Here is a 25,051-nt window from a genome sequence, read left to right as displayed (position 1 = left end):
CTCCGCCGCAGTTGTGGATCCCCACTTTTCACTCTTTCATCGGTTAAGAACCCCCAGCGCCAAGAACTCCTTCGTAACTCTCGTGGATTTTCGCACAACTGCACCTGCACCAGTGGCTCCACAACTTATCCACCGGAACTATAACTGGGACCGCTTCTACACCAACGAGAGAACAGGGGCAGGAACACGGCGCCGTCTGATCCTATGAGTTCAGAAAGCACCAGTGGAGTTATAATGGACGAGAAACACCATGGCGTGTCTGTTTCACACAAAGAGGTCGATACTGCAGCCCAACTGGCAGCTGGGTTTTCCGGAAACTTGGATCCTGAGGAGGCTCTACGCATACGGTTTGTGTAGCAAAATGGTTTGGCTATTCGGTTATCTTTGAACAGACTTTAGCAAGAAAATTGATAGGCATATCCTTCCCCTGATGTGCCGTAAGTCGCTACTGAAGCTATTGACTTTATACTCAATGGGTTATAGTGTTATACTGGTTAGCATTGCTGGGAGAAGACATGTTAGCCACTAACGTTATTGCCAGGGTGCAGTTCATGGACAAAACTACGCTAGGAAATTCTGCTGTCCTCGGGATCGAGTGAGGCTTCCACGCATAACCTGTTCACTGTGCTCGTCTTAACGTGATCATCAGGACAGCCACAGGCCTTACGGTGAATCAGTAAGTCCCACCATTGATCTCCTACAAATCTGCTGACATCCGTACACAGATACAACTGGTGAGGGAGACACTTCTTCCTGACTCTGCCGGCTCCTACATGGTTTCATATTTTCATAGGCTGGGAACCGTTTTCTACCTCAGCTATCTACTGTTTGAGTATCCACAGAATCTCGCCTTACAACGATTGCCAGTCGGAAAATGGATGAGGTTTGTTTGTTGCCACTTTCTACGTGAGTTCTTATCCGCATTCCTCAGCGCAAATATCTTCGTCTGGGCCATTGCGTTGTCATGTCACGCCGCCTGCAAGAACTTCACGGGATTGTTTATCGTGCGATTCATCCTTGGCATGTGCGAGGGTTCGATTACAGCCGGCTTCCTGATTGTCAGCGCGATGTTTTACACTCGTAAAGAACAAACCTTGAGGGTGAGATACTGGTGTACGTACAATGACATCCCGTAAATTGTCGCTCCTGACCCATGTGAACATGCTCAGTCTTGATGAACGGCGTTGGTGAGGGTGTTTTCAATATGACCATTGCAATGACCTGAGGGATTTGCAGCACAGATTTTTTCTGGACTCCTTGCTTTTGGCGCGCTGCATATCCACACGAGCGGCTTCGAACCATGGCAGTGGTTGGTGTATTTGCTCATTCGTGATGTATAGCCGCTGAAGACCTTGTTGTAGGTTCATGATAATCACTGGTATCATAACGTTAATACTGGCAATTTCCTATTGGTAAACCAGTTATCGTTGACAATTATAGTACCTGACTTTGAAGTTAGGTTTTTATTTCCAGACTCGCCAACCACTGCATGGTTCCTCACGCCTGACGAGCGCGTGAAGGCAGTACAGCGGATCAAAGTGGGTCTTTAATGTCACCAACTGCTGTGGTACTAAGTTGCTCTAGGAAAACCAAACTGGCGTCGAAAATAAGCATTTTAAGCAGGGACAGTGAGCGATTCGCGATCCGTTCCATTTAACCAAGCATTGAAATACCCTGTGGTACAGATTCATCGAAGCCATCTGTGACCCGAAGACATGGCTTTTTGCCGCCTTTTCAGCATTCGACAACATCCCAAACTCACTTACTAACCAACAATCGCTCCTTGTGGCCTCGCTTGGGTTTACGGACCTTCAAACGACTCTCTTCACGATGATACCGGGTGTCATCGAGATTTTGACCATCTACACTGGCGTCAAGTTGGCGGCACGCTTCAGGAATGGGAGAGCGTATGTCGGTGCTATATATTTTGTGCCGGCATTGATAGGTATTGCGCTGGTGAACCTCTTGCCATGGAACGACACAGCTGGTTTACTAGTGGGCCAGTGCATGAGTATGTGTACTAGCTGTACATCGTTACATGGACAGCGGCTGACGTTTCTATAGCCGTCATCTCTGGCACGGGATTTGTGCTTGCCTTGTCCTGGCTCGGTAATGTAACGGCTGGCCATACAAAGAGGGTGAGCATTGTTCCGTGGATCTTTACAGGCATTTCATCTCGATTTGTCCGTAAAGGTGGTCACCAATGCTATCGTGTTATCGGCCTATTGTATCGGAAATGCTACTGGCCCCCTCATGTGGAAAGCTCAGTATAAACCACGGTACATACATTCCTGTACCGCCAGCTAGCTCATCCTTATCCACACATTTACAGCAATCATGTCCCCTGGGCTGTCATAGCTGCCTGCTATTCCGTTTGTCCGATGATTCTCCTCGTCGTCCGCGTTCTTCTCGACGGGGAGAACCGAAGGCGGGAGTCGGAGCCTTCGGACGAAGTCGAAGAGTACTATGTCGAGAAGGTAACGGAAGGTGGTAAACAGATCAAGGTCAAGGTCGACAAGGTGAAGCGAACCCTCCAGATTGCTCGGTTTATTTCTTTGCAGGCTATTGGATACTGATATTGCTTTGTACGTTGCAGGAATTCATGGACTTAACGGATCGCCAGAACCGTGACTTCAGATACGTACTGTAATGATAACACTTTTTTCATTCCACTACGTATTACATAGGAGAATCTATAGTCACGCTTCGATCGCTGGGGTTTTGGCGCTGGGCACTAGGAAGACTATCTGGAATACTCAAAGACGGTGAGCCCAGACCTGAAGGACTTCCAATTACTGGTAGCGTTGCTCATAAGTAGATGGATTTATATGATAATATCTGTGGCTTGTGCATCCATTTGCACATATGTTTTTCTATTGCCAGTAACCGGCACACCCAACTTCTATGACCGCCAGGTGATCGCAGATGCACTACTGCATGATGGTCAAGACCTCGTTACATGTCTCGATTCCCCTGTCCCAAAGGTGCCAGGGAGCGACGGCACGGAGTACAGTCGTCACCTGGCACCTGTGATGCAGAATACTGGAAGGTACGTGTCACGCGTCAAATGAAATGACCCCATGGTCATCAAAATGAATACGCAATAAGTAGGATTGAATGGTTGATCACAGGCGAGTGTCTCAAGTCGTATTCGACAGGGTATTGACAATAACCAGTGACACATGAAGATGCGCATCCAGCCGAGCTGAACAAAGTGGACATGCAACTATCTAATCTGTAGAACGTTTGTTTTCTGAAATGGCGGGTGACGAAGATTAAAATATGAGCATACCTAGATGGAATCGACCACAAACTATTTACTTCAACTTGGCGAACAGCTTTGGTGCTGCACATGTCTTGGGTCCGATGTAAGCATCGATGAAAGAGGGAGTTCAGATTCAAGACCTACGTCGACGCAGTGCATCATGCTAGGAAACGGCATTAGCGGAACTGTCGAACTGAAGAAAAAAGGACGTCGGGACGTACTGGACTATAATATATATATAGCGGGCGTGTACGGTTAGCTAAGTCAGTTAAGAAGACGACAAGGGTGGTACGTACAACTATAGAGCTCGACATTAGACAGGACACTCAGGCAACCAATAAGGAAACGGAAGCACTTACAGTTCCTCCACGCAATCCTCACCCTTGTGACCTTGGCCGGATGACACCTTCTCTTGACAGTGCTCAAAGTGCCGTGTCAGGGGTGCGCACTTTGCGACATTCTTGCATTCCTCGCGGATTATAGGATGTGGCTATTTAGAAACGCAAGTATCAGCATTTGAAGTTCCAATACCCCATAATGACTAGCTCGAACATCTTCTGGTTCCTCCGCTTCCTCTTCTGCTGCCGCTTCTTCAACCTCTGCCTCGGCGGCCGTTTCTTCTTGGTGTGTTGTAGTAGATTCCACCTTCTCTTCCTGTTCTGCCGGAACGTCTGCGTCTGCGTGAACGACGTTCAGAAAGGAAGAGAAAAACGAGGACAAGCTCATGTTGCGGTGGTAAACTTTTTTGATCGAGTCCCGACTTTTCTTGCCGCAAGTCTGTTCGCGAAATTATGGATTACGGCTTTTTGGTCGGCGACTGAAAGCAATAATCTCCGCACCGGAACGGACTACGGCGGACCGGTGCTTCCGCTGTCCCGCCACTGGAATGACGCTGAGTGATCATCGTTGCGGTGCTGTTTCATGCTTGGTCGGTTGAACAACGTTCGCACTGCGCTGTTAGGTTTGATCCCGTCGGGTATATCGAAGAGACCCGTTGACGTCTCCCAATATCGTTCTGCCATGACCTCAGGTACGTCCCGATCCTCACAGGGAGCCGTTCCTAAATCCCAACAACTTGTCTATGTAGCATCTCAGAAGCCAGAAATCGCAACGTTTGCGGCTGGATGTTTTTGGGGAGTCGAACACATCTTCCTCAAGCACTATCCTCCTTCCCAGAACAAGGGAATCCTGAAGACCTCGGTGGGCTATACCGGAGGCAAGGCGACCTCTGTCGATCCATCCTACCGAGAGGTCTGCACTGGAACCACAGACCATGCCGAGGCGGTCAGAATTGAATTCGACCCTTCGATCGTGTCTTATTCGGAACTTGTAGGCGAGTCGACCTCCATCCCTGCTACTTGGATGGTAATCCTCACATTATAGCCAGAATTCTTCTACCGCACTCATGACCCAATAGCTGTAAATCGTCAAGGACCAGATGTTGGCTCCCGTGCGTTGTCACCGCTCGATACTAAACCTGAGATCTTACCAGCGCCGACCTCGTTATCTTATACTGTAGAGTACCGGTCTGCGATCTTCACACATAGTCAGGAACAACGCTCTACTGCGGAGCGAGTAACGAAAGAAGTGCAGGATAAGTATTTTACTCCCAAGGGCGAAATGATTGCGACAGAGATTCAAGAAGCTGGACCGTGGTACGATGCGGAGGATTACCACCAGCTATACCTGATCAATAATCCAAGCGGGTACCAGTGTCCGACTCACTACTTGCATTGGTGAGGAGCGTGTGTGTTGGTATACATGGATGGGATTACCTTGCATATGTTTCTGGAGGGTATAGACTGTGCGACGTCGAGGCTAGATGGATGCTAGTAACGTGGCGTCCGATGCGGTAGGGACCGTATTGCACAGATACATCTCCAGTACTCTTGGGAGCTTTCAACAGCTGTCGATATATGCCATAATGCCAGCCATGCACGTGTAGTATGAAGTTGCAACCTTTGCGCCTAGAGAGTCAAGCACATATTACTGATGCAATGCCCGCCTGCGGGGGACAAGGGAATCCTGAAAACTTGTGTATAATATACAGTGGGGGAAAGGAGGCTGCCACCAATCTTCCCTACCTGTATGAGAAACAAAGACATGCGGATGTGATTAGGATCGATTGACTGCGGCTTGGCACTTCCTTGCAGCATAGCAATCACCTCGGGTTTACCTGCAAAGCAAGGATCACCGGCGCTGGCCCCGTGTGTAAAACGTACATGATAGGAACAAACACCTGCCAGCAATCTGCTTCCGCGGCCTGGAATACTGAAAAGCTAGCGAGATCAATGGCGTGATACGGGATCCAAACCGGTCTGCGTTAGTACTTAGCCACAATCCAAACACGACCTGCGACACATAATTTATCCGAGATATTGCTGAACGGTCGTTGGCTCTAACAGGATTACTGAACGCTTGTTAGCATTTTGGTATCTCAGGGCCAACGAATGTTCGGTAATATGTCGGAGAACTTGACTATGTGTGGTCGTATTTGGATTGTGGGGATGACTCTCGGAAGTTAGGAATTCTGATCCTGATACATAGCCCTGCTGAACAAATGATGGTTAATCACCTTGTTTACAAGGTCACTCTAGCCCGAAAATGAGACGCTTTTTTGGTTGACGCATAATCCCTCACCCTAAACATTTATCATCAGCAACGCCGCCCCTTAGTCGGCCAAATCCTGCGAAATCCCCTCCCATTCCTGTCCAAGTTTCTTGAAGCTTATCAAGACGAGGTGTATTTGCCGATCTGCAGTGATGGCAGTGAGTCGACTGTTCCACCTGAACCGATCAGGAGGTAGGTTCTTACCGAAACATGACCTCCGAACCTGATTATTCTCGCCACACTAGTGGCGACAAGAGAGATGCAGATAGCAAGGCAGGTTATCCAACGAGTGAGTCAATATCAATCTGGGAGAAGTCTTTGAGAAGGTGAGGTTGCGATATCAAGGGTGACTTGTCAGCAGTCGCCGCCGAATACAAGTTAAAGCTGCGCGTCGCGCTACCACGGACAAGCGAAAACCCTTCAATTAATGATCGACGAACGGACCACGGTGCCATTTAAATTACTTATGTGGCTTCGTGATAAGGGCATTAATTTTGATTATTCTGTATGTATCGAGACCTCCAGCGCACAAGGCTATAGGAGCTACGTGGGTTTGTTATATACGGTTAGTTTAGTTTGCAACAATTTGAAGCCAAACTCCTTTGCGCTCCGTTGACCGTGCCACAAAGTCGGGTGATATCAGGCGCGCAGCGTAACATCAGGCGATGAGGGAACTGATGATCATGATTAATGCCTTTACCATGAACCTACATAAGTAATTTAAATTGGCACTGCACGGCGATCCGTTCGTTGGTCACTGGTTAGAGCATTTCTGCTTGTCAGTCTCTACCACATGCAACGGCTTGTTTCACCAGATGATTCCTGGATGAGCCATGACCTGGATAGACGCGATGAGTAAAAGAGTGCACCCCATCCCTGCCTTCTTGGGTCAAAACATGTTCAAGGCCAAAGCTGCGGATACCGAACGGTGATTTGTCAGGCTGGAGCAACCACATGCACACTCACTAGTATTGATGGCCTTACGTGGTTTAAGAAGGCGGGGTCTTCACATCATTCGATCCATCGATTTGAGGGATGTTTGCAGGGTGGGTAGCGGCGAATGTGATGACATGCCGCTGTGTTCGCATGAATCGGTCTGCACCACGATATCTATGTGAATGGTGCGAGGCGACACGTGAAACAGCGAGGGGCCAACGAGTGAAGACAAAGGGCGGAACCATTCGTGCGCCACACCCTCCCCCGCGGTACAGTTGCAGACGAGAACCCCTACAGGGTTGATTACCTTAAGACAATTGCCGCTCTCCAAATCGTACCTCATAGAGTTCTCGTGGATCGAGAATCAGGGTAGCTGGGCTACGCAGGTTATCTTTTACGGTTTTTTTATATAGTTTGAGCTGTAGAAATTTGAAGTCGAACTGTTTTGCGTTCCGTTGATTGCGTCACGAACTCGAGTGATATCAGACATGCAGCGGGGGAATGTGGGAACCTCAGCCTCCCCGATTCTACGAGAACTTGGTATAAGTTAGAGAACGGCAATCGTCTTGAGGTAATCAACCCTGTAGGGGTTCTCGTCTGCAACTTTACCGCGGGGGAGGGCGTGGCGAGAGGGCGTTTCCTGCAGCACCTAGTTAGCGCAAATAAAACTACCTCAGAGTGGGAAGGGTCACTGACCAGGAACATTCTCATCGAAGATAGGTCGGATTTCTCGTCGAGCGTGAAGCGGTGGAACATGCCAGGGGGAAGGATGACAAGGTCACCGGGACCAACCTTGAAGCGGATCCATGTCTCGGTGGGGTGCTCTGGGGAGAAACTTAGGCTGTGAAACTTTCGGATGTGGGTTAAGTATTTACCACGAATGTCCCAGTATCCGTGTCCAGAAAGGATGTACCTAGCTTCTTCGAACTCGTGCATGTGTCTGCGAGTCGTGAATTGATGACTGTGATTATTTATCCCAAAGATTGAAGCTTACTCTTCATAGAACCCATCGAGCACGGACTCGAGAGCTTCTCCCAGCGTCTCCTTGTTTAGAGTGACGAAATCATGGTAGTGGTAGCCCCGCTGTTCCATGATGTGGTCAACTATCACATATTTACCGTCGCTTGGTACGGGAACGTTCCAGTGCTCGACCCCAAGGGCAAGGACGTGGGAGTAGTCCACGGGCCTCCCAGAGTCATGGGGAAGGCGGGGGTCGGCAGAGGAGTCATCCAAGTAATAACAGGTGAGAGTCATAGGAGGGTAAAGTAAAGCGTTGAGTAGACTGGATTGTGAGTTCGTCAGTTGGTGGGTGCTACCCAGATGCATTCAAAGGCGACGTATATATACTCACAACCCAAGGGGTTTCTCAATTGTCATTCTAAATGACAATCGACTGTACTCTTACTCAGCATGACGGGCCCATAGTGATGATATACTTGAGTACCCAAAGTATTGGTACGACACCGATATTTCCATGGCACGGCGGGACACCATTCCTGGACGCCGGCTAGTGTAGGTCTGGAAAGACCTTTCCTCCTGTATGATTTTCCCGGTGATCAACAGCCGATCGGCCCGGGCACGCCACAACTGGGACATGCTTCAACGACGTAGCAACCCTCTCATGACGGAGATCATGCATGCTCGAGATTCGGCCAATGGTATGGCCCAATTGATTACAGAGGGCTCCGCAGCACCTGAAGGTACACAAGTGACGTAAGATATATTCACTGAGAGTATCGGTTCGTGCGAATGGGGGTCACCTTCTGACTTACTTTGGACCACCGGCATCTTCGTGTCATCCGGGGTGATTCAGGACGCAGAGCAAACACTTCCGACGAAAAGCCGCTGACAACGCAATAATTTAGAAAATAGGGCTGCAGCAGAGAAAAGGCGATGATGAGGCACAGGTAACAACACGAGACTGGATCTGGGTAATTGAGTCTGGATCGTCTTGCAATGAAACAGGTTTTTCGAAATGGTAAACACGCCAACGATGATGACCATGATGTAGCGGCCAAAAATTCCCGAAACAACACCAGCTATACATGCTACGGCACAGAACACACTGAAAGGATTATGGCCCGCGATCGTTTTGTACAATGGCGAGCATGGAGTGAGCACCGCCGCGCGTACCACGAGAGACGGAATGCCGGTGATTGGTGACAACAATTGGAGCGTCAAAGGCCACAGCAAATACAGCGGCGCCACAATGACCGACAATGCCTGAAAGAAGCAGGATGACCCAACATGAGAAACTGACAACCGAAAGCAAAATGGGCAGTGATTGGACAATACTCAGAGGGGCGATGAACCGGAAGCAGTGCAGATACACTGTCCATCGATCACCCTACGCTACGCACCGTGAACAGCGAAGCTCGAAGAATCGACGGCCAACTGGCACATCACGCACCGGAAGTCAAAAAGCCCTGTAACGTGAACGCCATGATACTTCTTGCATATACAGCCAATCCTGCGACGCAAATGAAATAAGTCCACAAGGTAACGAGTACCGTGAACAATCTGGCTTTCCTTGGACGATCTTTAGAAACAACACTATCTATCCTTTTTTCCAGTTCAGTATGTGCCTTGAGGTAGGTACACTTATGTAAGCGTGTCCATATAGCAATCTGATCGGCGTGCCCCGCTATCTCCCCGAGTGTATGGGTGCCGTACCGGCCCGGGCTGTAACAGTGGTCCGCCACTTTCCCGCCGCGCGTGTTAACCACCTTGCTCTGGCGTGAGAGCCTCAACCGTCTGCCTGACCAGTCTTTGTGCCCGCCCGCACGAGGCGGAGGGTACCGTATATTTGGCTTTGGCGTCGCTCTCCGGACACACAGGACGGCCAGCAAAGTCCTTTATTAGCCCTAAATCTCTTATCTTGTGGGACACTTGGTGGCCAAAAATGAAGGACTCTGATGCCCACAATCCGACGACGACCGCGAATTTTGTTCTTCCTTCTCCGCCACAACTGCGGATCCCCAGTTATCACTCTTTCATCGGCCGGGAACACCATAACTCTGGTGGAATTTCGCCCAGCCGTACCAGTGGCCCCGCGACTTATCCACCGGAACCAGTACTGGGACCGCTTTTGCAGCAACGAGAGACCGGTAGCAGGAGTACGGTGCTGACAATCTGGTCCCAGGAGTTCGGACAGCTCCAGTGGGATTACAGCGGACGAGAAACACCATGTGTGTGTTTCAAACAAAAAGGTGGATGATACCACAGCCCAACCCGCAGCCGGGTTCTCTGGAACCTCAATCCTGAGGAAGCTCCGTGTACGCGGTTCGTGTAGCACAATGATCTGGCCGTCCATGCTTTCGCAAGAAAATTAGTAGGCATATCCTTCCCATGATGCGCAGCAAGTCGCTGCTGATTCTACTGACTTTATACTCAACGGATCATAATGATATACTAGTGAGCATTGCGGGGAGAAGGCGTGCTATCCTTTAACGACATCGCCATGGTGCAGTTCACAGACAAAGCCACACGAGGAAACTCTGCTGTCCTTAGAATCAAGCGAGGCTTCTGCCCATATAACCTCTTCACTGCGCCCGTCTTAACATGACCTTTCGGACAGCCACGCACTCAAAAGTGCGTCAGTAATTTCTACCATTCATCCCCTACGGATCTGTAACGCTTCTTTCCGGTTGTGCCTACTCCGACACATCTTCATATCTTCATAAGCTGGGAACCGTTTTCTACCCCCACTATTTGCTGTTTTAGCACCCATAAAATCTTGGCTTACAACGACGACTACTAGTCGGAAAATGGATGAGGTTTGTTCGTTTCCATTTTCACCGCGAGTCCTCATTCACATTGCTCAGCGTAAATATCCTTGTCTGAGCCATCGCACTATCATGTCACGCAGCTTGCAAAAACTTCACGACGCACACGGAGAATGCCATAACTAGTTAGCATCTTTGGGCAGGGGAATCTTATCACGAAGCAGTATACTGAAAGGTCCGTGATGGAATGACTGCGTGACCGCCAAAAGGAACAAAAAAAGTATGTTATGAGTGTTGAGGACCACACGTATAGCCTTTTTTTCTGTATTTAAACGTGTGAGGGTAGGTTTTCCCTACGTCGCACTATTCTAACGCAGTTAACGGTCTAACAAAGGGCCCCCTGTGGCCTGCCAATACTCCAGTTCCCACAAGCGAGTGAGTACCCTATTGGCAGGGTCCTTGGCCCCCCAACGGTCCGCCGCCCCCACCGGGCGCTTTAGACACTCTGTCTTGGAGTGGTGGTGGCTCGAGACTTCCATTAGACGTTAATCTCTACCTATGCAGTCCCAGTTGCCATGAAGCTATAAAATGATATTAAGTGAGGCATGTTCTTCTATGTCCGAGTAGTGGGATCTACTTGGGAGGGCTGAGCGTATGGCGGCGATGATGGTGTGATGACGAGCGCGCCGGTGGACATAAGAATAGATTGCAGCATGTGACCGGAGAATGTAGGATGCGGAGGCATGTGAGTCGCCACTGGCTGATCTACTTCGGCGTCCATAAGCTGATAGCCCCTTTCACGTTACCCCTAAACCTTGATCACCCCCTTCTTAGTCTGCCAAATTGCATCCCACTCCCATCCAAATCGCTAAAAGTTCACCAGGAAAAGGTGTCTTTGCAACTGCAGTGGTGGCTGCGAGCCGACCACATCTGAACCCCAGTCAAAACTGGACAGTCTAAACCATCAGAGGGTAGGTTACATGACCTCCGAACCAGTTCTATCTACGGATTCTTCTCGCCACATCGATTGTCTGGCGATGAGACACAGGTAGCAAGACAGAATATCCGGAAGAATTCCTGAATTTGATGGACTGTGACGGTTGCTACACTTGTGCAAAGGTTGTCCATCGATCGGGCATCGATGGACGATACGAACTACTGCACACTTGAAGGTTTGTTTCTTCACTTATACACCACGACCGGCATTGGAGCTCGTTCGCGATACGTAAAGCCGGGATGGGCGCACAGCTCTACCATGTGTGAGGCCTCTGAGTGACAGCACAATCGCGGTCCTAGCGGGCTTCCGATCTTCCCTTGATACCTTTGGTGGACCTCTCCTGACTGTGTGTGGTCCTGGTGTTCACTCCACACAGGGCCGGTACGCATGCTGAGCCCTGCGCCTGGTTGACAACAAGTTCATCACTAGGAATATGTTCACTTCGTTCGTGTGCAAGCGAGATGTATATGATACGAGCTCGGCACTGTCTCTTCGAGGGGCCGAATGCGACTTCATACGCAGCAGCTCCGAATGCAATCTTGGAAACTCACTTTCCCCTTCTAACATAATCTATGTATATGAAGTCCTGTAGACTCTCTCAGTCCGACGAACTTGGTGAGTGGATTGCACGAACGTGAGCAGCACTGAGGATGCTTCAGCAACTACGACTCAAGCGAAGGGAAATAGTTCAACTCCGCAGCCTTGAATTTTTATGAGAGAATTCCCGTCAGCGGCGAAAACGAGCGGAGCGAGTAACCAAGGTAAGTTGTTGATTGGCATGAGTGGTGCGACTCACCTGGGTCCTGCGATCAGCGAGTCCATCAACTTGATACGTAATGAGACCATTTTCAGGAGGGCGAGCATAGCGAACAATTTACAAGCGGTATCGAGAAGTATTGCTGTTGTGTCGGCCACGGAGGGGGGAACTGATTTTTCAAGGCTGGGAATGGAGCCTTCAGAGATTGTTCAGAAATGCGAATACGTGCTTGCCACACTGACACAGGGTACTTACAGCATCGGCCGTAACCATGTATGTATGTACCTTTCGTATGCCGGCGCCGTAACCACCCGCCCTTTCTTTCCCACAGACCAACCGTTGGGCTACTGGTGAGCTCCTTCCCCTGACAGGGAGCACAGCCGAAGTTCCTCTGGCCTTTCCAACCCACTTACACTTTTCGCATCTGTCGGTGGGTGGCTATCGGTCCATCATTGCGTTATATATGCATTGACCTCCATGTAGTGTTATCCACACTTCGTTCTTCATACCAACACTCAAAATCGCACCGTACGTTCTTCACCTGTGGGTTTTTGTCCACTGTTTAATCAGTCTCGCTGATTTGTGGATCACTCGGACATTCAAGATTGGTTACCCTTTTTCCTTCTTGTTTCCAAGGAAAACGTGTGTGGTTCTACTGTTCTTGTCTTATTGCAACTGATAACCAAACCCGGTGCGAAGGCCCACATATCCTCCTAGCGCAACGGCATTTAATGGAATTAATGGACGACGTTTCCCGCAGGCGAGCCAATTTGGAACACTGTCTTCTAGGGCATGAAGACCCCCATGTTGCGCTCAGCGACCTAGCGGAGGCCCACTACGACAGCTTCAAAAAAGAGGGTAGAATCAAGGACTTGAACGAGGCGATCACCTTGCACCGCGCCACTTTGGAATTCCAACCAATTGAGGATCACAAGCGGTCCTCCACACTCAACGATCTTGCAGCTTGTCTTTCGAAGAGATATGACAATCAAGGGGTAGTTGCTGACTTGGATGAAGCCGTGATGTTTGGACGTGCAGCACTGGAGCTCCGTCCGCCAGGACATCCCCATCGTGGTGTATCTCTTTACAATCTCGCTTGCTTCTTCAGGAGGAGGTTCCGGAAGCAAGCTGACATGCGCGACTTGGGAGAGTCGATCGAGCTGCTGCGTGAAACTCTGGCATTGTGTCCCCCTAGACATCCTCATCGGCATTCCTTCCTTCACAATCTTGCTCTCTGTCTCGCAGATAGGTACCACAACAATGGGGTACTAGCCGACTTAGTAGAAGCCGTCATGCTCGGACGTGCAGCACTAGAACTCTGTCCACTGGGGCATCCTGGCCATGGCGTATCTCTCCACTATCTCGCTGGCCATCTCAGGGCAATGTTCGTGCAACAGGCTGCAATCTGTAACTTGGAAGAGGCGATTGAGCTGTCACGTGCGGCTTTGGAACTGCGCCCCCCTGGACATCCTGATCGTTTTTCATCGCTCTCCTTGCTTGCTCTCTGTCTTTCTGATAGATATGGCATATCCGAGGGAACTGATGACTTAGAAGAAGCCGTTGCGCTCAGACGTGCAGCGCTGGCACTCCGTCCACCTGGACATCCTGATCGTGATGTATCCCTCAACAATCTCGCTTGTGATCTCAGGAAGAAGTTTCAAAAACAGTCTGCGATGCATGACCTGGATGAGGCGATTGAGCTGCATCGTGCAGTTTTAGAACTACGCCCCGCTGGACATCCTCACCGACCTTCATCGCTCAACAGCCTCATTCTCTGTTTTTCGAATAGATATGACCATCAAGGGTTAGCCGCTGACTTGGAAGAAGCCGTGACACTCGGCCGTGCAGCACTAGAACTCTGCCCACCAGGGCATCCTGATCGTGGCGAATCTCTTCACACCGTGGCTCGTGACCTCTGGAAGAGGTTTCAGAAACAAGCTGACGCACCCGAGTTGCACAAAGCAAATCAAGCCACGTCAGTGGTCCATCCAACCAGTCATCCTGACGTTCCTTCCTCACTCTTCGAGCTCTCACTACACCTCTGGGATAAGTTTCAGAAGCAGGCCACATTGGCCGACTTGGATGAGGCAATTTGTCTCGCAACATACGTTTTGGAGCTCCAACTACCAGGTCACCCTGATTATGCTGATTCTCTTCAACAGCTTGCCCTCTTTGTCAGGGAGGGAATCCAACGGCTGGCCCAGCAAATGAACTTGGGCGAAGCTGCCCTCCTTAGTCGGGCAGTAGACAATCTAGGCACCCTTGCCAACTACTTTAGGGAGAGGTCTCACAATCAGCACACAATCGCCTATCTGGGAGAAGCTATCGCACTGTACGAATACGTGCTGAAATTCCGCCCCATTGGGCATCCCAATCGCGCTTCGTCTCTTCACGACCTTGCACAGTGTCTAGCAGAGCGGTTTCGTCGACAACCTACAGCAACTGATTTGAACAAAGCTATTGCCCTTGAGCAAGAGGCCCTACAACTATTCATACCCGGTGATCCCGGCTATGACATATCTCGGCGCTGTTTTGTAACCTGCCTCCAAATGAAGATCAGGTCAGAAGTTGCCGTGGCATCGCCCAGTGTCTCACCTGTTACCCACGTTGACATTAAGGAAGCCATCCGTAATGTCGCGTTTGAGATCTTCAAAACCATACCAACCAGGCTGCTGCACACGCATAATGGCATCTTGTGCAACCGGGATGCGCAGATATCCCATTTTATGAGCAGTCAACAGTACAATGAGCTGCTGTCATCCTGCACCAGGTGCGATCCAGGTCAACGAAAGGAACTCATCCATACTGCCCTCTCGAGATACTTTCAGTTCGTCATGTTTTCTCACCGTTGGGCTGAAGGTGAACCATTGTTACGCGACATCGAAGGCCAACCAATATATGCTATGTCTGCAAAGGGGGGCTTTGGGAAGCTCCAAGCCTTCTGTGTTGCTGCTTGCGAGTGGGGTTACCTGTGGGCATGGAGCGACACGTGCTGCATCGACAAAGATAGCAGTGCCGAGTTCCAAGAAGCGGTGGGATCAATGTTCGCGTGGTATCGACGGTCCGCCCTGACCATCGTGTACCTTTCTGACGTTCCCGATACCGGTTCGTTCGAGAGCAGCGAATGGTTCACACGCGGCTGGACCCTCCAAGAACTTCTGGCCCCAAAACGCATAGTATTCTACACCCAAACCTGGTCGCCCTACAAGAACCTCAAATCTTCGAACCATAAGACCGATGATGCTGTGCTGCAAGAGCTAGAGAGGGCAACTGGAATCGAATCCAGGTTCCTTACCAACTTTTCACCAGGTATGGATGATGCACGTTGGAGGCTCCAATGGGCATCACAGCGCCGTACTACCCGGCCTGAGGATGTTGCCTATTCACTCCTCGGCATCTTTGACTTTCACCTGCCTCTGCTGTATGGTGAAACAGCTGCAAACGCACTTGGCCGTTTGCTAGCCGAAATCATATCGCGATCTGGTGACATCTCAGTTCTGGATTGGGTTGGAGAGCCATCACCCTATCACAGCTGTTTCCCCGCTAACATCAACTGGTATCAAAAACTAGTACCTTCGTCTCCATCCCAGTGTAATGCAGGCGAACAGTCATCGCCCATGAGCCCGCAATCTACGCCACGCAATGCACTGCAGAAGTTGCGTGCATTACTCGCTACGCCGCTCTTCTCCCGATTTCTCGGTGGTCCCCGGACACCATCAGCTAGCACCGATCTTGGTCCAGCGGTTCGGCTGCGAACCCCCGACTCATACGCACGAAGCGACATGTACGGCTTCCATTCACTCACTAAGGCGCCCCTACCACGATTTATCAATGGCCGCCTTATATTGCCATGCGTCGTCCATCATATTACTGCTGTGCAGCGCAGAAGGGCAAATCCGCATGGTCCGAGTTACATGTACGGAATCCAGGCATCCGGTCTGAGGCCCCTCGAAGTCGCGTTGCCGAGCGAGCTAGAAGATACGACAATGACACAAGGTGCTTTGCAGCTTGTACGCCCCTGGCACTCAAAGCTACTTGGTCCATCTACCGAGCTTTATGCCACGATTGAAGAGCGGCTACTTTATACACTGGGACGGCCGTTTAACGCTCTTTTGTTAATTGAGCTACCTCACAACGAGTACAAAAGGATCGCGTCCTCTACCCCCATTATTGCTCAGCCCATGAGCCGAGCAAGTATTCTGAAAAGCAAAGTTAGGGTATTCAATATCGTGTAGGTAGTAATGGCATTATGATATCAGGCAAGCACTTACTTATGTAATAATACCTGCACCCCGATTATCTACCGGAGATCTCCGGTGAGTTGGCTCCCACGCAATGTGATTATGTAAAAAGTTACTGGCAAGCCGCCTGCTCTCTCTTTCCCACAGACGTCCACCAACCGCTGGTCTACCGGTGAGCTCCTCCCCATTTCTTCACCCTTCGTGGCTCACTCAACAAACACAGCCGAAGAGTTCATCCTGCCAACTTATACTTTTCGCATCCACTAGTGAGTTCCTGTGGGTCCATAGTTGCATTATATGCGTTGACCAGCATGTAGCTTTGTTCTTCATATCGACTCCGAAGACCGCCCGCCTTGCACTCTGTGCCTTTATCTGTGAGTTCTCTGGCACTGTTTAATTAGCCTCACTGATCTGGGTGGCATTCCAACATTTAAGATCTATACTGTTCCTGTCTTTTTGTAGCTGATTACTGGCCTCAGGGCGGCACCGTGTATATCATCTCAGTGTAACGGCAATCGATGGCTTCCACAGACGACATTTTCCTCGAGCCAGCAGAGTTAGAGTGCTATCCTCCAGGGCAAGGTGGCTGCAATGTTGCTACATACGACATGGCGGAGGCTCTCGTCGACAGATTCCAGAAAGAGCGTGAAATCGACGACTTGAACGAGGCAATCACTCTCCACCGAGCTACTTTGGAACTCCAACAAATTGGGAATCACAAGCGGTCCTCCACACTCAACGATCTTGCGGTCTGTCTTTCGATGAGATATGACAATCAGGGGGTAATTGCTGACTTGGAAGAAGCCGTGACACTCGGACGTGCAGCACTAGAGCTCCGTCCGCCGGGGCATCTCGATCGTGGCGCATCTCTCTTCAATCTCGCTGGCAACCTCAGGAAAAGGTTCCAGAAACAAGCCGACCCGCACAGCTTGGACGAAGCAATCGAGCTGCTCCGTGCGGCTTTGGAACTGCGTCCCCCCGGACATCCTGATCGGTCTGAATCGCTCCACAGCCTTGCTGTCTGTCTTTCGATGAGATGTGACAATCAGGGAGTAATTGCTGACTTGGAAGAAGCCGTGACACTCGGACGTGCAGCACTAGTGCTCCGTCCGCCGGGGCATCTCGATCGTGGCGCATCTCTTTCCAATCTCGCCGGCGACCTCAGGAAAAGGTTCCAGAAACAAGCTAAGCTGTACTGCTTGGACGAAGCAATCGAGCTGCTCCATGGGGCTTTGGAACTGCGTCCTCCCGGACATCCTGATCGGTCTGAATCGCTCCACAGCCTTGCTGTCTGTCTGTCGGATAGATATGACAATCAGGAGGTAGTTGCTGATTTGGAAGAAGCCGTGGCGCTCGGACGTGCGGCACTAGAGCTCCGTCCACCAACGCACCCCGATTGTGGCGTATCTCTCTACAATCTCGCTTACAACCTTAGGAAGAGGTTTCAGAAACAAGCTGACCTGGATGATTTGGATGAAGCGGTTGCGTTGCTCCGTGCGGCTTTGGAACTTCGTTCTTTTGGACATCCTGATCGGTCTGAATTGCTTCACACCCTCGCTGTCTGTCTTTCGGATAGATATGATAATCAGGGGGTAGTCGCCGATTTGGAAGAAACCGTGACTCTTGGACGTGCAGCACTGGAGCTCCGTCCACCAGGGCACCCTGAACGTGATGTATCTCTCTACACCCTCGCTCGTGGCCTCTGGGCGAAGTTTCAGAAGCAACCTGACATGACTGGGTTGCCCAGCACGAATTCTCATCATCAAACTGTGTTGGTGGACCGTCCAACAAGCAAGGCTGATCTCGCCTCCTTGCTTTTTGAGCTCTCGCTACACCTCTGGGACAGGTTTCAGCGGCAGGCCACCACGATCGACTTAGACGAGATCATTTCTCTCGTTTTATATGCTTTGGAGCTTCGATTACCGCGAAACTCTCAGCACGACGGAGCATGGGTTCAGAGGCTGGCCCAGAAGGCAGACTCAGATGAACTTGTCATGCTTGGTCGAGCGGTAGACAATCTAGGTGCCCTCGCCAATTATTTTATCAGCGAACGCGAGCACGCAACTGTGGATTTGAAGGAGGCCATCACACTGTGCCGAATTGTACTGCAATTCCGCCCAACTGGGCACCCCAGTCGCGCTTCGTCTCTCCACATTCTTGCACAGTGTCTTGCAGACCGGTTTCGTCAACAACTTGCAGCAGCAGGACTGGATGAGGCCATTGCGCTTGAACAAGAAGCCCTGCAACTATTCACACCCGAGGATCCAGGTTACAACATATCTCGGCGCTGCCTTACAACCTACCTCCAAATGAAGATCAGGTCAGGAGTTGCCGTGGCGTCGCCCAATGCCTCACTTGTTACCCAATTTGGCGTCCAGCAAGTCATCCGTGATGTTGCATTTGAAACCCTCAAAACCATGCCGACGAGGCTGCTGCACACGCACACTGGCGCTCTGTGCGACCAGGAGACACAGATATCCCATTTTATGCGTAGTCAACAGTACAAGCAGCTGCTGTCCTTATGCACAACGTGCAACCCAGCTCAGCGAATGGAACTCATCCATACTGTCCTCTCAAGATACTTTCAGTTTGTGATGCTTTCTCACCGCTGGGGTGAAGCCGAACCATCATTTCGCGACATCGAGGGCCGCCCGATTTATGATTTGCCTGCAAAGGGAGGCTTTAGGAAGCTCCAAGCCTTCAGTGCTGTTGCTTGCGAGCGGGACTACTTGTGGGCATGGAGCGATACGTGCTGCATCGACAGGGGTAACAGTGCAGAGTTGGAAGATGCGATAGGATCAATGTTCGCGTGGTATCGACGGTCCGCCCTGACCATCGTGTACCTTTCCGACGTTCCCGATACCGGTTCGTTCGAGAGCAGCGAATGGTTCACACGCGGCTGGACCCTCCTAGAACTGCTGGCCCCAAAACACATACAATTCTACACCCAAACCTGGTCACCCTACAAGAACCTCACATCTTCGAACCATAAGACTGATGACAGTGTTCTGCAGGAGCTAGAGAGGGCAACTGGGATCGAATCCGAATTCCTCACTAACTTTTCACCAGGTATGGATGATGCACGTTGGAAGCTCCAATGGGCGTCACAGCGCCGTACTACTCGGCCTGAGGATATCGCCTACTCACTTTTCGGGATCTTTGATCTCCATCTACCCGTTCTGTATGGCGAACCAGCTGAGAACGCGCTTGGCCGTCTTCTGGCCGAAATCATATCGCGGTCTGGGGACATCTCAGTTCTGGATTGGGTTGGAGAGTCATCACCCTATCATAGCTGTTTCCCTGTTGACATCACCTCGTATCGTATGCTACCATTGCCTCCACCCCAAACTAATGTCGAAGGAGAGTCGGCGATGAACCAACAGCCTACATCGTTCGAAGTGTTGCGAAAGTTGCGCGGCTCGCTTACTACTTCGGCCCTCCCCCAATTTGTTAGTCGCTCCCTGACATCGTCAAATATCGGCCATCGCGTTTCGGCGGCTCGGCTGCGAACCCCAGGTTTATACGCACCAAATGAAGCATACGATTTCCACTCACTCACTAGAGTACCTCCCCCGCGATTCCTCAATGGTCGCCTTATACTGCCATGTATCGCCCATCGTGTAACAGTGGTTCAGCTGAAAAGGGCAGATCCATCTGCACCGAGGTACACGTACAAGATCCATGCGTCCGGTCTGAGGCCACTGGAGATCGCACTGCCAGACAAGCTAGAAAATCAGGTTAGGTTGCAGGGCGCTCCGCAGCTTGTACGCCCTTGGCACTCGAAGTTGCTTGGTCCGTCTGCCAATTTAGATACCGTGACTGAAGAGCAGCTGGTTTCTATACTTGAGAGGCCATTTAATGCGCTCCTATTGATCCCATTGCCTCACAACGAGTATAAACGGATCGCGTCTTCTATTCTCTTTACTGCTCAACCCACCAACAGGGCTAGCATTCTGAAAAGCAAAGTTAGGATATTCAATATCGTGTAGATAGTCATCTCGTTATGATATAGAAACTGTTCTGGCGAATTCATCTGCAGTGTGTGGCTGGTTATCTGAGTCGGGTATCGAGTTGCCCCAACCACAGCGAGCAGGTTTCTCAGACCCGTTGCATCTTTGGCCATGTCTACGGCATCGTCATCAGGTCTCTGCACATTTCATACTTTCTTGTGTCAGTGATACGTCGTCCTTGTCTCTGTTGATTTCAAGTAGTGGGCCCGACGATTGCGTACTTAAACAGTCGTTCAATGTCGACTGTCAGCGGAAGCTCATCACTTTGGTAGGCTACCGACTCTCATAGTAGGCCGAAGCATCGAAGACTGTTCCCACCTAATCACCTGCCATTGACATGCCGGCAGATACCGACGGCCAAAACAGCAGGATCACCTTCTGACGCAGGATGGTCTGTACCACTTTAGTGAGACTTAGTGGCTAACTTGCCAGGTCCCTCTTCTATCGGCCGGCAGAGCCAGAAGAAGTGTTATGCGATCTACGCCGAAACTACGAGGCATTTGACTGGCATAACAATATTCACATGTCACCGAGGAAAGGTACGGTACAAGAGCCCAAAAACGTGTACTCTTCTAGCGACGCGTACACGCGTTAGATTCCAACAATACCGACGGAATCATAGGCGTCATTGATCCCGTGGACGCCGCATCATACGATCCTCCTCAGTTGTCTTGGATCAAGTTGGTGACATGGCACGACAGTTGTGTTGGTAAGGCACTCCTCCCGATTTCAGCACGACTGGTCTGCCCTCTGTCTTCACTCGTTGGTCCCTCACCGTTTTACGTGTCTCCCGCACCACTCGCATCGATTGACATGCATCTGGGAAACAGCTACGCGGCGCGGCTGTTGACAACTCTCCCGCACTTGAGCAAGCCCTCTCATTGGCCAAGAAGTGTTTTACCAAGCGCGAAAGAAGTCTTACGACAAGTCACTTCCAAACGGAGGCACCCATACGCTGCTCATCCCCTCGGGAAGTTGGGCAGATGTGCTGCTAACCGGTTCACACAAACACGTACAGCGGCAAGTCATCGCATCCGCCGCTAGCCACCCTATGGTCAATGCGCTGCCCTTGCTGCTCAAAAACATCTCTCAAATTGATGGATCGAATGACGAGAAGGCGCATCCTTCTTAGACTATATACTCCGGTGGTAAGTTCATTAATATTGTGCATATGACTGCTCCGGCCCAAGGAATCACCGTTTGGTATCTGCAATTTTGTGCTTGAAACAGGTTTGAATACAAAGGCGAACAGGAAAAATAACAACCTTGTCCTGGATCTACTGGACTTTGGCTTGTACTCCTCTGGCAACGTACTTTTGTTGCCGCACGAGCAAATGCGCACCATGCCACCTCATCAGCTGGGGCAACTGTTTAGTAGGTTCTATGGCCGTCGCAGTGCCATGCCTCGGCATTGCCAATTCCATCCCCCCGTTAATGGATTGGCGTGTCTGCGCAACTTGGCCTTCTGGTTTCAATCGCCGGCCTTCCACTAGACCATGCACATGCAAAATATCAATTTCGCGAGGTCACCAACTGCATCTGGTGGGCAGTTTGGCAGCAATTAGGATCGGGTTCGACCTGTCCGTCGTGTCGTACTAGCTGAACTCGTCGGTGAGTTTAGGAGAGAGCTTTCACGGCGCGCCTCATGGACGGTCTTACATAGAATTCCTCCGTCCCGATGACGTTGAACAAACAAGGTCATAACCAGGGCACCCGTGCACCAAACCATTCTTATCTGTCAAAGAAACTTGATTGACAATTGCCTGCAGAAGACCAAAGGATCACTATCCAAGATGCTGGGCCTTGGTGCCATGCTGGGGATTTTCACTGACTGTACCTATTTAAAAACCCAATATCTCACCGCCGGATAGTAAACAGCTGAGATCTTACCAGCACTGACCTCGTTGTCTTAACATTATAGAGTATCGATCTGCGATCTTCGCACTGCACAGCCAAGAACAACGGTTTATTGCAGGGCATGCAGCAAGAGAAGTGATAGGCGTTTTACCCCCAAGGGCGAAATGATTGCGACGGGGATCCAAGAAGCTGAACGTTGGTGCGACGCCAAGGATTACCACCAGTTATACTTTTTCAAAAGTCCTGTTCAAAAATCCGAACAGGTACCCGAGCCCGACCCACTACCTGCATCGGTGAGGAATCTGGGTGTTGCATGCATGGATGAGATTGTGTTGCAAATATTTTAGGGAACACCGAGACCTGAGAGGCACGGTAGCCCAAATGTGATGTGTAACGTGGCGTCCGATGCGATAGGGACAACCTCAAATATACCGTATTCCACCGATACATTTTCTGTACTTTTGGGTTGCTCCTAGGAATTCACTACCAGCAGCTGTCGATAATGGTCATAACTATTACGCCAGCCATGTCCGTGCAGTATGAGTGATTGTTTCTGGGGAGTCGAGCACATCTTCCTGACGCAATGCCTCCCTGCGAGGCACGGGGGAATTCTGAGGACCTGTGTAAGATACACCGGGGGAAGGAGTTTTCCATTAACCCTTCCTACCAAGAGGTCTGTATGGGAAACATAGGCCATACAGAAGCGATCAGGATCGAGTTCGACCCGTCGGTAGTATCGTAAGCCGAGCTCGTAGGTGAGTCTGCTACGACAGAGCACTCGCCCTATCAAAATATGACACGGTCATAGAATTCTTCTATCGTACTCACAACCTGACGACGGTGAACAAGACTGTAACGGGGGACCCGTGTGTCGAACCATTCTCTCTCAAGATGCTTGTCAACTTGACTGTTGCTTACAGCGTTCTGCCATATTCACTCACAGTTCAGAACAGCGAACTATCACAAAACATATCAGTGAAGAGGTGCAATCGAAGCAATTCTCTTCGGACCGCAGAATCTATATAGATCCAAGATGCTGAACCCTAGTACGACGCAGAGGGACTACCACCAATTGTACCTGTTCAAAAACCCAACGGGATATCACTGCCCAACTCATAGAATTGCACCGGTGAAGAAAGCCTAGCATAGATACAAGGAGAGCGAGAAATATGATATCTTCCACGTGAGACGCCGTCAGAGGAATGGCAGCCCGTTCCTTTTGTTCGTAACAAGGGTGGGTAAAGGTGCCGAACGGGCAGATGTCAACGTCGACCACAACGACGAAGCGTGGGTCTGACTCAACGCTCTGCACCGTCGGTTCTCGTCATCGGCGTTATGATAGTGGAAGAATCAATGAAGAAAAGAATAAGAAAAATCGAAGGGCGAGTTTATATACAGGGGAGCGTGTGATTGTTCACGTGATCTCGGGTAGAAAACCCGATGTCCGACTGGCTGAGGGTAGTGAGTTGCGTACGAGGATGCCAGCTGTACACAAGATTCCCGAGAGCAGCGCTGTCCACGCATTTCTCTCCAAGTGCGACCCGAGGGTGGAAATATATGTCACCCATACTGATGCATGTAGTCCCACCCATCGCAAGTGAGTCCGTGCAGTTCACATTCACCGTGACGTCTTGTGTCAGCTTGCAGCACAGAAGTCGATTCTTTGGACTCCTCGGCATAAATCTGTGTTTTGCTTTCATCCTGTTGCGACGTACATACGGCGGTCTATGCCGCTATGGAATCTTGTTCGCCATCAGCCAGGTGTTCCCTCTGCCGTTCGAGGTCACCGCCCCCGCGCTCGGCTGGGCGCTTCTCGGCAACATCCTTCTCGACTTGTTCATTTTCGTCACTCTTTTTCCTATAGTACTTGACTTCACGAGAGGTCCAGCTATGTTCCGACTTCGGTATGGCTTCCCACAGGAGGAAGTTGTCTTCCGGAGACCTACACTTACAACCATGGTCAACATCGCCGCTCAGGCACCGCAAAAGAAAGATACATTCTTAAAGGATCTATTACGACGCGCCGTCGACCCGGAAGAAATGAATGAGATAAACTTTGGCTTCCCATGGGAAGAGTGGGCGTACGACTACAAGGCGAATGACAGCTGCGTGTGAGGCAAACAAGAACGGGACGATCAGTTCCAAGACGTGGGATGTGAGCACCTGGATAAAGATGAAATCGGCGTGGTCGGTCATTCAGCAAAATAGCGAGGTGGACTACGAAATGAAGCTTGGAATGATGGAAAAGCTCAAAGTGAGTCGAGTCGTATCCAATTTTTGTTTGTTGTTGTGGATCCATGAAATCTAGGATAAACTACGGGAGATGGGCCAGGAGCAGGTTTTCATGCAGATGACCGAAGTCATTCGGGCACACACTGTGTACACAGACGGTGTTCCTCAGCCCGTACCGGCGGAAGTTGACAATATCATTTCTGATATATTCAAGCGTAACGATCTCGATTTTGGAGGCATTATGAGGGACTATCGCCATGGATATTCCGCCGAATTTCGAGACGGGGTCGAAGAAGGAATGATTGACGCATTTGAGTTCAGTTTGTCACCGTTGGCATCCATCCATACATTTACATTATCTGTTTGACATGTCGTCGTCGCGTTCTCGAGTTTCATTCGATTATCCACGATGCTGCTGTCA

General features: G+C 50.4%; 8 protein-coding genes across 8 annotated transcripts; 6 read left to right on the top strand and 2 right to left on the bottom strand.

Moving 5' to 3' along the window:
• Positions 1-204: 204 nt before the first annotated feature.
• Positions 205-2,650, top strand: F5J12DRAFT_906203 (MFS general substrate transporter; the record flags this gene model as incomplete). Its single annotated transcript, XM_051748761.1, has 14 exons — positions 205-347; positions 400-441; positions 542-595; positions 794-883; positions 932-1,113; positions 1,237-1,315; positions 1,362-1,412; positions 1,460-1,538; positions 1,585-1,628; positions 1,686-2,011; positions 2,065-2,138; positions 2,194-2,279; positions 2,333-2,519; positions 2,597-2,650. The coding sequence occupies 14 exons, from the start codon at positions 205-207 to the stop codon at positions 2,648-2,650; spliced, it is 1,491 nt and encodes a 496-aa protein (XP_051598861.1).
• A 667-nt stretch (positions 2,651-3,317) lies between these two features.
• Positions 3,318-3,991, bottom strand: F5J12DRAFT_906202 (Non-heme 11 kDa protein of cytochrome bc1 complex; the record flags this gene model as incomplete). Its single annotated transcript, XM_051748760.1, has 4 exons — positions 3,318-3,356; positions 3,410-3,428; positions 3,625-3,755; positions 3,818-3,991. 4 exons carry the CDS (start codon positions 3,989-3,991, stop codon positions 3,318-3,320), a joined length of 363 nt encoding a protein of 120 aa, XP_051598860.1.
• Positions 3,992-4,186: 195 nt separating this feature from the next.
• F5J12DRAFT_906201 (peptide methionine sulfoxide reductase MsrA) lies at positions 4,187-5,005 on the top strand (the record flags this gene model as incomplete). Its single annotated transcript, XM_051748759.1, has 4 exons — positions 4,187-4,295; positions 4,353-4,598; positions 4,653-4,715; positions 4,785-5,005. The coding sequence occupies 4 exons, from the start codon at positions 4,187-4,189 to the stop codon at positions 5,003-5,005; spliced, it is 639 nt and encodes a 212-aa protein (XP_051598859.1).
• Positions 5,006-7,358: 2,353 nt separating this feature from the next.
• Positions 7,359-8,065, bottom strand: F5J12DRAFT_913759 (1,2-dihydroxy-3-keto-5-methylthiopentene dioxygenase; the record flags this gene model as incomplete). Its single annotated transcript, XM_051749101.1, has 4 exons — positions 7,359-7,451; positions 7,508-7,635; positions 7,687-7,751; positions 7,806-8,065. 4 exons carry the CDS (start codon positions 8,063-8,065, stop codon positions 7,359-7,361), a joined length of 546 nt encoding a protein of 181 aa, XP_051598858.1.
• Positions 8,066-12,615: 4,550 nt separating this feature from the next.
• Positions 12,616-16,525, top strand: F5J12DRAFT_913758 (uncharacterized protein; the record flags this gene model as incomplete). Its single annotated transcript, XM_051749100.1, has 3 exons — positions 12,616-12,720; positions 12,774-12,932; positions 12,990-16,525. Exon 3 carries the CDS (start codon positions 13,022-13,024, stop codon positions 16,523-16,525), a length of 3,504 nt encoding a protein of 1,167 aa, XP_051598857.1. The 5' UTR covers positions 12,616-12,720; positions 12,774-12,932; positions 12,990-13,021.
• A 257-nt stretch (positions 16,526-16,782) lies between these two features.
• Positions 16,783-20,570, top strand: F5J12DRAFT_166510 (uncharacterized protein). The gene is made up of 2 exons (XM_051738204.1): positions 16,783-16,905; positions 16,967-20,570. The coding sequence occupies exon 2, from the start codon at positions 17,050-17,052 to the stop codon at positions 20,518-20,520; it is 3,471 nt and encodes a 1,156-aa protein (XP_051598856.1). The 5' UTR covers positions 16,783-16,905; positions 16,967-17,049; the 3' UTR covers positions 20,521-20,570.
• Positions 20,571-22,768: 2,198 nt separating this feature from the next.
• Positions 22,769-23,162, top strand: F5J12DRAFT_839103 (uncharacterized protein). The gene has a single exon (XM_051746061.1). The coding sequence runs from the start codon at positions 22,982-22,984 to the stop codon at positions 23,138-23,140; it is 159 nt and encodes a 52-aa protein (XP_051598855.1). The 5' UTR covers positions 22,769-22,981; the 3' UTR covers positions 23,141-23,162.
• Positions 23,163-23,838: 676 nt separating this feature from the next.
• On the top strand, positions 23,839-25,048 carry F5J12DRAFT_943949 (uncharacterized protein; the record flags this gene model as incomplete). The annotated part of the gene is made up of 5 exons (XM_051749715.1): positions 23,839-23,859; positions 23,981-23,995; positions 24,046-24,509; positions 24,538-24,652; positions 24,707-25,048. 5 exons carry the CDS (start codon positions 23,839-23,841, stop codon positions 24,995-24,997), a joined length of 906 nt encoding a protein of 301 aa, XP_051598854.1. The 3' UTR covers positions 24,998-25,048.
• Between the last annotated feature and the right edge of the window lie 3 nt (positions 25,049-25,051).

The sequence above is a fragment of the Pisolithus orientalis genome (assembly GCF_024613125.1).
Source record: "Pisolithus orientalis strain OTSU chromosome Unknown F5J12scaffold_19, whole genome shotgun sequence".
NCBI classification, from domain to species: Eukaryota; Fungi; Basidiomycota; class Agaricomycetes; order Boletales; family Pisolithaceae; genus Pisolithus; species Pisolithus orientalis.
This window is presented reverse-complemented; position numbering and strand designations above follow the sequence as displayed.